The 12917-nt window shown below is 33.3% G+C and overlaps 2 protein-coding genes across 2 annotated transcripts in view; both read right to left on the bottom strand.

The window, feature by feature from the left end:
* LOC136988460 (NAD(P) transhydrogenase, mitochondrial-like) overlaps positions 1 to 12917 on the bottom strand; it is a 267559-nt gene that overhangs the window by 112374 nt on the left and 142268 nt on the right. The window lies entirely within an intron of this gene.
* The window catches only part of LOC136988479 (stromal cell-derived factor 2), a 40752-nt gene continuing 28666 nt past the window's right edge, over positions 832 to 12917 (bottom strand). Inside the window, exon 6 of the mRNA XM_067286345.1 lies at positions 832 to 1148. Coding sequence (XP_067142446.1) covers positions 986 to 1148 — 163 coding nt within the window. The 3' untranslated portion in view covers positions 832 to 985. The remainder of the gene's footprint in view (positions 1149 to 12917) is intronic.

The raw sequence follows: 12917 nt of genomic DNA, 5'->3' as shown, positions 1-12917 counted from the left end.
TACTACAGTAGAATTCCAAAATAATAATCATGTTTAACATTATTTGTCTTTTCCTAGATTTAATTTGATCATTACATAAAATGAGATAAATTCAGATAAGTTGTGTTAATCTTATTATGTATTTCCTTATTTCTTCATCTCAATTATCTTTTAGAGCACTTCAATATCTAACGCTTTCATTATTCCTATAGGACAGATAGAAGTATAATGCACCACTTTTGTGCAGCAGACTGTCAGTTGTTATCTGAACTGAAATTGATTTGCCTTATGTAAAAGTAGTGTTATAATTGATCTTATTCCATAAGTTTGTAATATAAATTTTTTCTATCTTCAAAAATTAAGTATTATAGTGAAAAGTCCAAATTACATAATTTTGTTGGAATCCCAAAAATTCAGTGTAATATCATTGATCACTTGACTCACTATTATAAATATAAACACACAAACAAATATATTCTTCTATTAGTTTGTATTTCTCCACCTCTACTAATAAATAAATCATCATCAAAATGCAATATATCTTTCCTCTTTTCTCTATATTGTCATTTTGAAAAATAAGATAACAAAAATGAAAAGAATGTTTGAATGAAAGGTCAGAAAATGTAAAAATCAAATAAATCCACGTTGGTTAGTTTGTAACAGAGATTTTCTTGATAACAAATTATGTCTATTGTATACAATTTATTCAACTATGATAAAAGATTACAATAGAAGTTGTATCTTATATTTATATTTTGAAAGTTATTCATCAATGTAATAACTTTTGTTTTGATCAATTCATTAACTTAAGAAAATAATAATTAACAAACTTATGATTCAATACATTGAAAGTGTAATTGGAAATTTACATTTATTTAATGAAGACATGGAAATTACAACATGACCACACTGTTGTATTTAAAAAGATACATTTATACTCATTATGAATGAGGTAATTTTTAATGTTGTAACGTAATACAAATATTAATTTAATAACTATTTAAATTCAAAGTTCAGTGTGTTGATGAATTTTAGGAAAGTTAACGGGTTTAATAAATACTCCTTCGGCAATTCTCCAGTATGAAGAACTGTCTGGATAGTTGACGGCACATACTTCCAACTGATTTCTAATTGGCCTTCCATATGTGTGTCCGGATATACTCAACCATCTGAAAGAATAAGTTTGTTGAAATAACTTTTACTAAAAATTGATTTTAATATATAATTAAAAATTATAGTTTTGTATAAGTAACATTATATATATATTATATATATATATATATATATATATTTATTTATTTATGGTGCAGTTTTTTTATATAAAAAAAATCAATTTTTTAAAAAAAGACTTCTTAAAATTAAAAAACTTCAAGGGTTAATACATAAGTCAACCTATGTTTTTTAGCTATACCTGCATTTTATCAGAGACAAAACTACTAAGGATTACAACTGTTAGCCTTTATTACATTACAATGCATTTTGGGTGTAAAAATTTGTTTAACTTGCACACCTCTTCAGATAATACATAACTCTTTTGCTAAAACATATAGCGCTCCACCATATCAATAGAACAATGCCTCGAGGGTAGGACAGTGTTATAGTTTTATTCTATTTACTATAAACAACATCTCAGATATTTTTATATAAATAAAAATATATGTAACATAACAAGGCATAAAAATATTAAATTATAAGCCTTCCACCTATCCTAAAAATACACAGAAATACTTAATTTTTGGACAATTTGCTTTTTTGTACCTAGTATTTCTATAACCCTGAGTTGCTTTTCATATGCCAAATTCTGACCTTCATATGTTTACTGCTAACAAACAATAATTTTTAGTCTAGTGTGCAGTGGCATTTTTTGTCAAGTTTGTCAGTAACATTGAAGATTAATTTTACTATCTGTTTTTTTTTTTTTTTGATTTAATCTAGGGTTTAACATTTTAAACAATATTCTTTTCATTGTAAAAAGTAAAACTTTGCTACCAAAATAAGATATTTTATAATTTTTTTCTTATTAGGTCTCAAGAACAGAAATTCCTTTATAATATGAAGCTCTATTGTTTGACTTTTGTACACATTTTTAGAAATGCATTACCTCTGAAAGTCAGGGATTGCCTTTATTATATAAAACATATCTAAATTACTAAATACAAGAGATTAAACACAGATATATTGTGTAGTAACATATAAGTTTGCAGAATAAGATGTGTTAAACATTAAATCAATTTAAACATTGAACAAAAACAAAATCTAGTTCTTAACAATTTTTTTCTTCTTTAAAATTTATCTCAAAATGCAAAATTTCCATAAAGTATTAGAATTAACAACTGAAATAATGCAATTGAAGTGCATTATTTCAGTTGTTAATTCAGAAAACATGATACTGATTGTAATGATAGAAATCAGTAAATTCAAATAAAACTTCATATCATCTCAACTATCAATCAATTCCAAATAATATTTGAACATCTAAAAATAAAAAATGATGTAACATTATGGCATGTCTACTCCATCCTAACCCTAATGTTTGAATATGGGCCAGTTTCCCTTAAAAATAGGGTTTGGGTCCCGGGAGTCTCGTGTCTTGAAGTCCCGGGACTTTTTCTAAATTTAATTGTCTCGGGTCCCGGGACTTTCGGGCCAAGACTCGAGACACGCTTGTCGAAATTGTATTGTAATAATTTTATTTTCAGAAGGTCATAATAAAGGTTATTAGCTTTATTAAATTAATTAGCTTAATTAAATTATAAATTTTTGAAGCTCAAAAATTGCATAAAGAAAGCGTTGATTGATTTGAACATGTTAGACAAATGGAATGAAGACAATCTTCTTCTTTTGCAGTCAATCGTTACTTTATTGCAGCCAGTCAAGATAGCTGTAGAAGCCTTAAGCAGACAAAACTCTTCGTTACTCACAGCCGAAGCAATAATTGATGTTTTACTGAAAAAAAATTCAATCAACAATGACAAATGATAATCTGGCAGTATGGTTCTTTGAAACATTGAAAGCTTGTCTAGAAGAAAGATCACAATGGGTTTTATGTTTGTTAAAATATTTGCACACTGGCCACTATAGCTCACAGTCGCAAAATATGGATTTTTTTTACTTCGAATTTGAATAAAACTGCACTTATTGCTTTTGGAGACGATCTGTATTGCAGACTTTTTGAAAATATCCCTCGTATCCAAATGCCAGATTTGGAAATAATGGATGCCAAACCCAGTACCAGTAGTTCTACATTACATAAAGAACCTGATGAGTCATTTCAAAGTCAAATGGAACAGGCAATTAAAAAAATCGAAGAAAATGTACCCGAAATTCTTGCAAAAAGATCAAGACAAACATTAAAAAAGGAGTTCCAGTTATTTGAAACAACTGGAAAATGTACTGAATGTTTGGAACTACTTTATAAAGCTTTAAACACAATAAAACCGACATCTGTTGAAAATGAGTGTGTGTTCTTGTCTGGAGGTATTATTACAAAAATCAGAAACAGATTATCGGACAAAGCTGTAAATGCTCCGATTTTTTTAAATGCCTATTTTATTAAATCAGAAAAGAAGTCTAATTGCTAGTTTATTATATTATTTATATTACTAATGAATAGAGACTAGATGATTATTAATGATTAGTATGATTACTAAGTTGGTATTATAATTATAAGATTTTACTGTCAAAAAATGAATCTATGATTATAAGAATTAATTTAAACATACAAATTGTTTAGACTTTAATTAACGTTATAAATATTAGGATTTGATTTTATGTTCAATAAATGTTGAATTTTACTAAAATTGCTTTTTTATTGATACATCTCGCCAAAAATGAACTCTATTCTAATTTTATTCTGAGAAGTCTCGAAGTCCCAGGATTTTGATCGTGGGTTGTCTTGTGTCCCGGGACTTCGAGAATGTCAAGACTTCCCAAACCCTACTTAAAAACCTCTGAGAAGGCACATTTTACAATTGGCAGATTGCACTCGGTTGCATGCTAGTATTTAAAACCTCAATCACACTCATACATGAAAAAAAATCATTTGCTTTTTGAGTGACTCATACGCTACTTGGTTTCAATTATTTCGTGTAGCACTACTCAAACTAATAATCCAGAGATTGCATTGCATAGTGCCAAAATTGCCACTTGGCAACATTTTTATTAAAGTGGCGATAACCATAGTCTGCTTGTTTCGACATTCAGTGCAAAATTAAATCACAAATCACATTTTAGGAGAAACAGCAGACTGTCTAGTTTCTGTGCAATGAGAGTCCCATGTACCACACACCTAACAATTTCATGTCAGACAGCAAGTGTGGGCAGAAAAGTAGGAAGTGACACTGAGAACTGAAGGCAGTTTTGTGCAGTGCCACCTGGCATTTCCAGATTGTGGAGTTTTTATTGACTGACAGAAAATTTGGGAAAGTTTTTGGGATAACTTCTTTCACTTTTAGTCTACTGAAAAAAAGATCAAACAAAAATTTTGTGGCAAAAGCCAAGTATTGGATAAGATGCTAGGTACTGGAACTAGATGATGTAGGTTCAAACCTTTGAAATTTTAAAATAAGCCAGGACAACGTAATACAATAAAGAAAATATATTTCTCTTGCAGACAATACATACATAATGTGTCTTTAAACAATACGTCCAATTCCATGGCAGAGTCAACCTTTTATTTGAGGCTTCTCGTCCGCCTTCAAATGTAAAATAGTCCAATACTTCTCTCTAGCAGTGGCAGCACAATTAAAAAATATGGCTTATTTTAAAAATTGTAAATTATTTTTTAATTGTGCTGCCATCGCTAGAGGGAAGTATTGGACTATTTTACATTTGAAGGTGGACGAGAAGCCTTAAATAAAAGGTCGACTCCGCCATGGAATTGTCTTATCCCTCATCTGCATGAGAAAGGATGTATTGTTTAAAGACACATTATGTATGTATTGTCTGCAAGAGAAATATATTTTCTTTATTGTCTTTGGAATTTTAGTTTAGTTTTTTTTAAAGTGTAACATTACTATTTATTACTCTACTGCATCATTTGTACTTTATTTGTACATCATTTGTACATTATTACTGCTATTATTATTTCTCATGTTTAAAGCTTATAAAACAAGAAATTAAAAATTGTGATGTCATTTCCTGTTTAGCGAAAACAAGCCTCTGTATATTTAACTCTTTTACATTGTTAAATAAGACATATTTCTTCACATTCATTTTAACATATTTTACATACTAAGTCCTCACAAGCAAATAAACTTCAGATGTTACTGCACATGAATGAAAAAGACAAGTGATATGAAAATAGGGTATTATATTAGCAGCATTTAATTTTTTTTTAATTGTTAATGTTATGGAAAATTTCCTCATGCGCTTATGTTTCTTACACTTCAAATATCACAATACCACCATATCTGAAAATAGATATGAAGAAATAAAAATTTTATTTAACAACATAAGAGATAAATCTACAGAGACTTTGTTTTTGCTAAACAGGAAATGATGTAGCAATTTTTAATTTCTTGTTTTATAAGCTTTATATGTAAGGAATAATAACACAGGTCTGCGATGAAAATATTTCCTGAAAACTAAGCATTGTTTCTGATGTATTTTTGGACGCTGATTTCAGAAAAAATAACCGAAAAATTCCATCACATACAGTTTTTCCACAATATAAAATTTTCGGTTTTCAGTGTTTGTGTTTTTACGAGTATACAATTAACATGTAATTTATTTTTGTTCGCCCGCTAAAATTCATAATATTATATTATATATATATATATAACATATTTTAAATTTTGTATAATTTTTGTATATTTTTCTGTAATTTACTTTGTTAATCTCGCCCCTTTTGGAATGAGGTTAACAACACCAATAAAGAATAAAGGAGAGTTCGAGTGAGGACCTGAAAGTGAACGGACGTGTTTTTATGGTCTCCAATTTTCTTTTGTCTTGCTAACCCTACACTCGACCCCACGACTACGACTGCAAAATAATACGACAATTTATAAGAGTCGACAGGATTACCTTATCCAGCAATGAGTAAATCTAGAGACAAATCCATCCCAGAAACAGGTAGTTCTACCTCTCCTCCTAAACTAAATCTTATTCCGTTTAACCCACGTGGAAAGCTAAGTCTAACTTCGTGGATGAGACTGTTTGAGAAGCAAGCGGCGAGACAAAGGATTGACGAACAAGAGCTCCACTTTTACATACCAGAGTATTTACAGCATGAAGCTTTCGACTATTTTTGTGAAAATTTAGTAGAGGAAACGGATTGGAACAAAATTAAACAAAAATTACTCGAGTACTTTCCACAGGAAGAAGAAGATTACTTCACCGATTTTGTAAATCGACAACACCAGCGAGATGAAGATGTCTTAACTTACTATAGGGACAAAACCTCCTTGGCGGAAAAAGCTAAGTTAAACATGCAACAGACCATTACAGGTCTCAATGCCGGCATAAATGCAGGAATTAGAAAATATATGATAGCCGCACCGCCAGCCACCGCTGTCGAATGGCTTCAGAAGGCTACTAAATTAATAAAAATTCAAGAAGAAGCAGATCATCCGCCGAAGACCCAGAAAGAAAATCATCCGGCAACTAAACCGAATCGAGAAAATTACACAGGATCCCAACACTTTGCCAAAAACCAGATACTGTCATGGCCGCACACAAAGAAAACGACGCCATCTTGGATTCCACCACGGGGTCAACCCCAGTACAGAAATTTGGTACATCACATGAGCAGACCGCCATCCCCTTGCCGTTTTTGCTATCAGCAGGGATTACCAGCACAGCACTGGAGAAGAGACTGTCCCCAAAGATATTCAGCTCCTATTCACAGAGACGTCCACAAGGTATCTGAAGCAAATGAGGCAGAACCAACTTCACCATCTTGACTACTACTAACTGTTTCAATGGAGAACAAGACGATGCCTGCGCTCATCGATACAGGAAGTTCCATCAGCCTTATATCCCAAAAACTATTAGATACTTTATCCAAATACTTTCAATACCAATCGGATGTGAAGATTATCACTACAGCTGCAGGATCTACCACAAGCATGGCTAATGTATCAATCCCTCTTAAGATTGGAAACCTGACAAAAAACATTACTTTACATGTAGTATCCAGGTATTTCCCTTATTTAATTTTATCTTATCCAGACATTAGAAAATTTAGTCTTGTCATAGATTCTAGTCTTAATCAGATCTCCCAAAATCAGACTATCCTAGCATTAGATCCTAATACTTTTGAAGTACGTTCAAATCACTCTAGTTCCACAAATAGTTACTATAGTAGAGACATTAATCATTTTTGTAATAGAATAAGTAAAAATAGTAATAGCTTATATAAGATAGATCAGAAGGAGACCCCTCAGGCTCCTAACCTTGTCTTCCCACCTCCTTTGGCTCAAAATGCAGCAGGAACTTGTAGGGGTAGGAATAGTTCTACTTCCTTAAAGGAATCTCTGTTAAATATTTTTAACATTAGGGATGTTGTTAACCCTAATCTGAAGGATGATCAGAAGCAGAAGCTAAAGAGCATTGTTTTAGGATTTCGGGAAGTTTTTTCTGCTGAGAAGTTTTCAGTGCCAGCCCTAAAAATAGCTTCCCCTAGAATATTACTTAAAGACGAAAGACCCATAACTTTAAAACCTTACAGAGCATCTTACCGTGATAGGGAAGAGATTGATAGACAGGTGGAACTATTGCTAAAGTCGGGATTGATTGAACCATCGTCGTCCCCTTACGCTGCCCCAGTCACATTAGCCAAGAAAAGAGATGAGGGAAAAACTAGATTATGTATGGACTATAGGAAGTTAAACGAGAGGATTAAAGTTAACAATGAACCTATTCCCAGAATAGATGAGCTACTGGATAGACTTATAGGTGCGAAAATATTTTCTACGGTAGATATTCTGTCAGCCTATTGGCAGGTTCCTCTCCATTCTGAAGACAAAGAACTAACTGCCTTTGTAACGAATTCTGGTCATTTCCAGTGGAATCGTTTACCATTTGGCCTAAAGACTTCACCCCAGATTTTTCAGCTAGTTCTAAAAAATATCCTAAATAAATATAGATTTCCTTTTCTCATCAATTATTTTGATGACTTGTTAATTTTTAGTCAGAACGTGGACGAACACCTAAAACATTTAACACAAGTATTTGAATTATGTTCAAGGGAGGGTCTCTACTTAAATCTTAAAAAATGTCAGTTTGTTAGATCTGAAATTAATTATCTTGGGTTCAACATCAAACCAGAAAGTTACTCCCCCTCATTACCAAATATAGAAACAATACAAAAGTTAAAATGTCCAACCAATATCAAACAATTACAGGGCTTTTTAGGGTCCATAAACCATTACCATCGATTTATTCCAAATTATGCAAATTTAAGAGCTCCTCTAAATAAGCTCCTAAAGAAAAATCAAAACTGGGTTTGGACGACTAAATGTCAAGAATCTTTTGAGAAATTAAAAAGAGCACTTATCTCCAGACCCATCTTAAACATGTATAACCCTTTGCTTCCTACACATCTTTATACAGATGCTAGCGGAGATGGTATAGGGAGTATCTTGAAACAGGAACACCCTGTTAAAGGATTACTTCCTATTGCCTATTTCTCCAGGTCCTTACGTGAATATGAAAAAAGCTACACCATTAGTGAGAGAGAATGCCTTGCAATTGTAGCATCTATTGAAAAGTTTCACTTTTATCTTCATGATATCTATTTCACCATACACACTGATCATCAGGCTTTACAGTGGCTGAAAGGTATAAAAAACCCATCTGGAAGGTTATTTAGATGGTCTTTGAAACTAAGCATGTATCAGTATGATATTAAACATCAGAAGGGAAGCCAGAATGTAGAAGCTGATTATTTATCCAGAGCCCCCGTGAGCCATTTTGTTACCACTGAGGAAGTCCTTTCCAACCAGGATACCTCATTACTCACCTCACCCAAATTCTTCCGAGATCGTGAAGATGTAATCTGTATCAGAAAGAAGGGATTTACAAAGAAAGTCATACCTCCATCGCTTCAATACAAGGTGCTATCCAGGGCACATGCACACTATGGTCACCCAGGTATAACACAGATGCTGAAACTAATTAGTCCACGTTACTATTGGCCGAATGTCATCAACGATGTTGTAGAGTTTGTTAAACATTGTGATGCTTGTCAGAAAGCAAAGACATACAACCATAAAAGGTTTGGCTTGTTAGGTGATTTACCTTCATCAAAAGCTCCATTTGACATGTTATCTATGGACACTGTCTCTGGAATGCAAAGATACGGATCTACTAAAGGCTACCTTCATGTTGCCATCGATCACTTTTCTAGGTTTGCTTGGTGTTTTCCATCCAAATCTACTTCTATAAACGCCTACATAGATTGTCTAGGCAAAATATTACAGACAGGCAGCCCGAAACGTCTACTAACAGATAGAGCACCTTCATTTACCTCCTCTAGATTCAGAAGATATTTAGAAAAGAATGGAATCAAACAACATCTAACAAGTACTCAGCGACCTCAGCACAACGGGATAGTTGAGAGACTAAACGCCACACTTGTCTCTAGACTAAGAATAAAATATTCAGAGAATCCAAAACGATCCTGGACTCAAATGTTACGTGACGTTGTGAAAGAATACAATCAAACGCCTCATACTATAACAGGATTCCCTCCAATGTTTTTAATGTACGGAGAAATCCCCGATTCACCTGACAACTTGAATTATCCCTCTCTCAGCGAAGCACGTAAGATTGCCACCGAAAGAACTGAAATAGCTCATGAAAGAAACAGAGATAAATATAATAGTCAACACCAAACTCCAAACTTCAAAGTAGGAGACCAAATACTACTACAAACCTTTTTCCATCCCGACCAAGGAAAACTTGCTCCAAAGTATCATGGACCTTTCACCATATTAAAGATAGTATCTCCTTGTAACGTAGAAATAGACAGACCTGTCCAATCATTAAATAAATTAACTGATATTGTAAATGTAGATAAAATTATACCGTATTATAATCCAACCAACTTTAGAGTTCAAGCCGATAAATTGTATAACACCCAGCCCAACCTCCCTGAGGCTCCATGATGTCGCCTTTTCAGGAGGGGGGCATTTAACATATTTTAAATTTTGTATATATTTTTGTATATTTTTCTGTAATTTACTTTGTTAATCTCGCCCCTTTTGGAATGAGGTTAACAACACCAATAAAGAATAAAGGAGAGTTCGAGTGAGGACCTGAAAGTGAACGGACGTGTTTTTATGGTCTCCAATTTTCTTTTGTCTTGCTAACCCTACACTCGACCCCACGACTACGACTGCAAAATAATACGACATATATATATACGTGGTACGATCCAAAAGTTTGGGGAATGCAGTAATCTATGACAACAAAAGCATGTATTTGAAGTTACAGTGTATGAAATGGATTCTACCAAACCACCTCTACGTGTTCAGGTCAATTTCACCCATGTCATGTGATTAAACCGCAAGTGCTGCTGTTTTTTTCCGGAGATAGTTTACTTTTGTCCTGCGACGTAATCAAAGTGGACTTTCAAGAACAACCTCCAACATTAAATTTTGTCAGCGTTTAGGTAAAACACCTACAGAGATTTTAAACTTGCTAAGAAAGGTGTACGGTGATTCTACGGTGAAAGGTCACGGTGAAGTCGAAATGTTGGAGGTTGTTCTTGAAATTCCACTTTGATTACGTCGCAGGACAAAGGTAACTATCTCTGGAAAAAAACAGCAGCACTCGCAGTTTAATCACATGACATGGGTGAAATTAACCTGAACACGTAGAGGTGGTTTGGTAGAATCCATTTCATATGCTGTAACTTCAAATACATGCTTTTGTTGTTGTAGATTACTGCATTCCCCAAACTTTGGATCGTACCCCGTATATATATTAATGACTTTTCTATATATCTAAGATATATATCTTATTTATTTTTGTTATTTTATAATAAACAATTAATAAAAATCAAAAAATGTTCAATACACATAAATAAAAAAAGGAAAGACATTAATAAAATAGCGTAGACAATGAGGTGAAGTTCATTCATTCTGTCACTTCCTCTTAAGACAGACTGGAAAGACCTCTGGAAAACAAAAATCTCTTTGCTTTGGAATCCCGATGATCTGGAGGGAGCCAACTAACCACAGTGATGACTGCTACTTTTGTTCCATAAATGTGCATGGATTCAATGCCAAAAATAGGAAAGGAATTGTTTACCCAAACATTCCATCAGCTGTGCGTCCCGCATCTCATGGTCCTGGAGTACCCATACCTAAACCCCCAGAAAAACTTAGATATATCTTCTGACTCCAAAGAAGACTATGGCTCTGACGATGATTTCAATGCAGCAGGAAGTAACAATCCTCAACTCTTCTCACAAAGTGAATTAAATGATTCAGTGAGAGACTTGTGCCTTCCTAAAAATTCCACAGAACTACAAGGTTCTAGGCTAAATGAAAAAAACTTATTGGCACCTGGTGTCTCTTTTTCATGGTTTAGAAGACAAGAAAATGATTACATTCCTTATTTTTCTAAAGATGTTGATTTAGTTTATTGCAGCAATATTCCTGGCTTGATGGCAGAGTTTCAAATTGAATATGATGCACAGGAATGGAGGCTCTTTATTGACTCTGCAAAAGAAGCCTCAAAGCTGTGTTACTCCATAATGGAAATAAATATGCTTCAATACCAGTTGGACATTCCGTGCACTACAAAGAATGCTACAAAAATTTAGCTGTCATTTTGAACAAACTTAAATACAAGGATCACATGTGGACCATTTGTGGGAGATTTAAAAGTAATTGCCATGCTTCTTGGACTTCAAGGGGGTGATATACAAAATATTCATGCTTCCTGTGTGAGTGGGACAGTAGGGAAAGGAGTCAACATTAGATTAAGAGAGAGTTGCCAGTAAGAGAGAAGTTGGAAATTGGCAGCAAAAATGTTATTAAGGAAGCTTTGGTTGACCGAGAAAAGATTCTTCTGCCTTCACTTCATAATTAACTTGATTTGATAAAACAATTCATGAAAGCTCTAGACAAAGAAGGTCGGTGTTCAAGCACTTGCTTCATGCATTTCCTGGATTATCTGCAGCCAAAGTGAAGGAAGGTGTCTTTGTGGATCCAGATATTCGAAAACTTATGAAGGATGAAAAATTTGATGTATGTATGACAAACGTTGAAAAGGAAGCTTGGAGCTCCTTTAAAGAAGTTGTTAATAAATTTTTGAGAAATTATAAAGATCCCAACTTCAAACAAATTGTACAAATTATGCTTGAAAATTTAAAAAAATTAGGATGTTCTGTCAGCTTGAAAGTTCATTTCCTGATGTGTCATCTGGACTATTTTCCTGAAAATCTTGGTGCCGTCATTGAGGAACACGGCAAAAGATTTCACCAATACATTAAGCAGATGGAATGCAGATACCAAGGTAGATGGAACAAGAACATGATAGCAGATTACTGCTGGTCGCTACATAGAGAACAGCCGCAAGTTACACACAGAAGATATGCTTCCACATGGAGTTTTCAACACAAAAGAAAAAGGTACTACAAAGCATTAGAAACTAGACTTTATGCGGCCATTGCTGAATATCCAGAATCATATGCTTTTGTACTAATGACAATAATACGACTCAGTAATGATATATTCTAAATATATATGCGAGTATTAAAGTAATTTTTCACACAAAACTTCTTACTTATTACTTTGTTTTACTTTCTAGAAATGTATTTACATGGTATATAAAGCATTATTTTTCTAAATTTTCAAACGCAATTTTCAAAAAACTGTTACGTGATGGACAAAAGCGAATGGCATATTTGAAATTAGCATACCAAAAAACATAAACGTCAATTGCTACTTCGCAAAAAATATTTGTTCACTGAAAATTTGCAGACC

The sequence above is a fragment of the Centruroides vittatus genome, unplaced genomic scaffold (genome assembly GCF_030686945.1).
Source record: "Centruroides vittatus isolate TY-2023 unplaced genomic scaffold, ASM3068694v2 scaffold_3315, whole genome shotgun sequence".
Lineage (NCBI taxonomy): Eukaryota > Metazoa > Arthropoda > Arachnida > Scorpiones > Buthidae > Centruroides > Centruroides vittatus.
The sequence above is the reverse complement of the archived record's forward strand: the minus strand, read 5'-3'. Positions and strand labels throughout refer to the sequence as shown.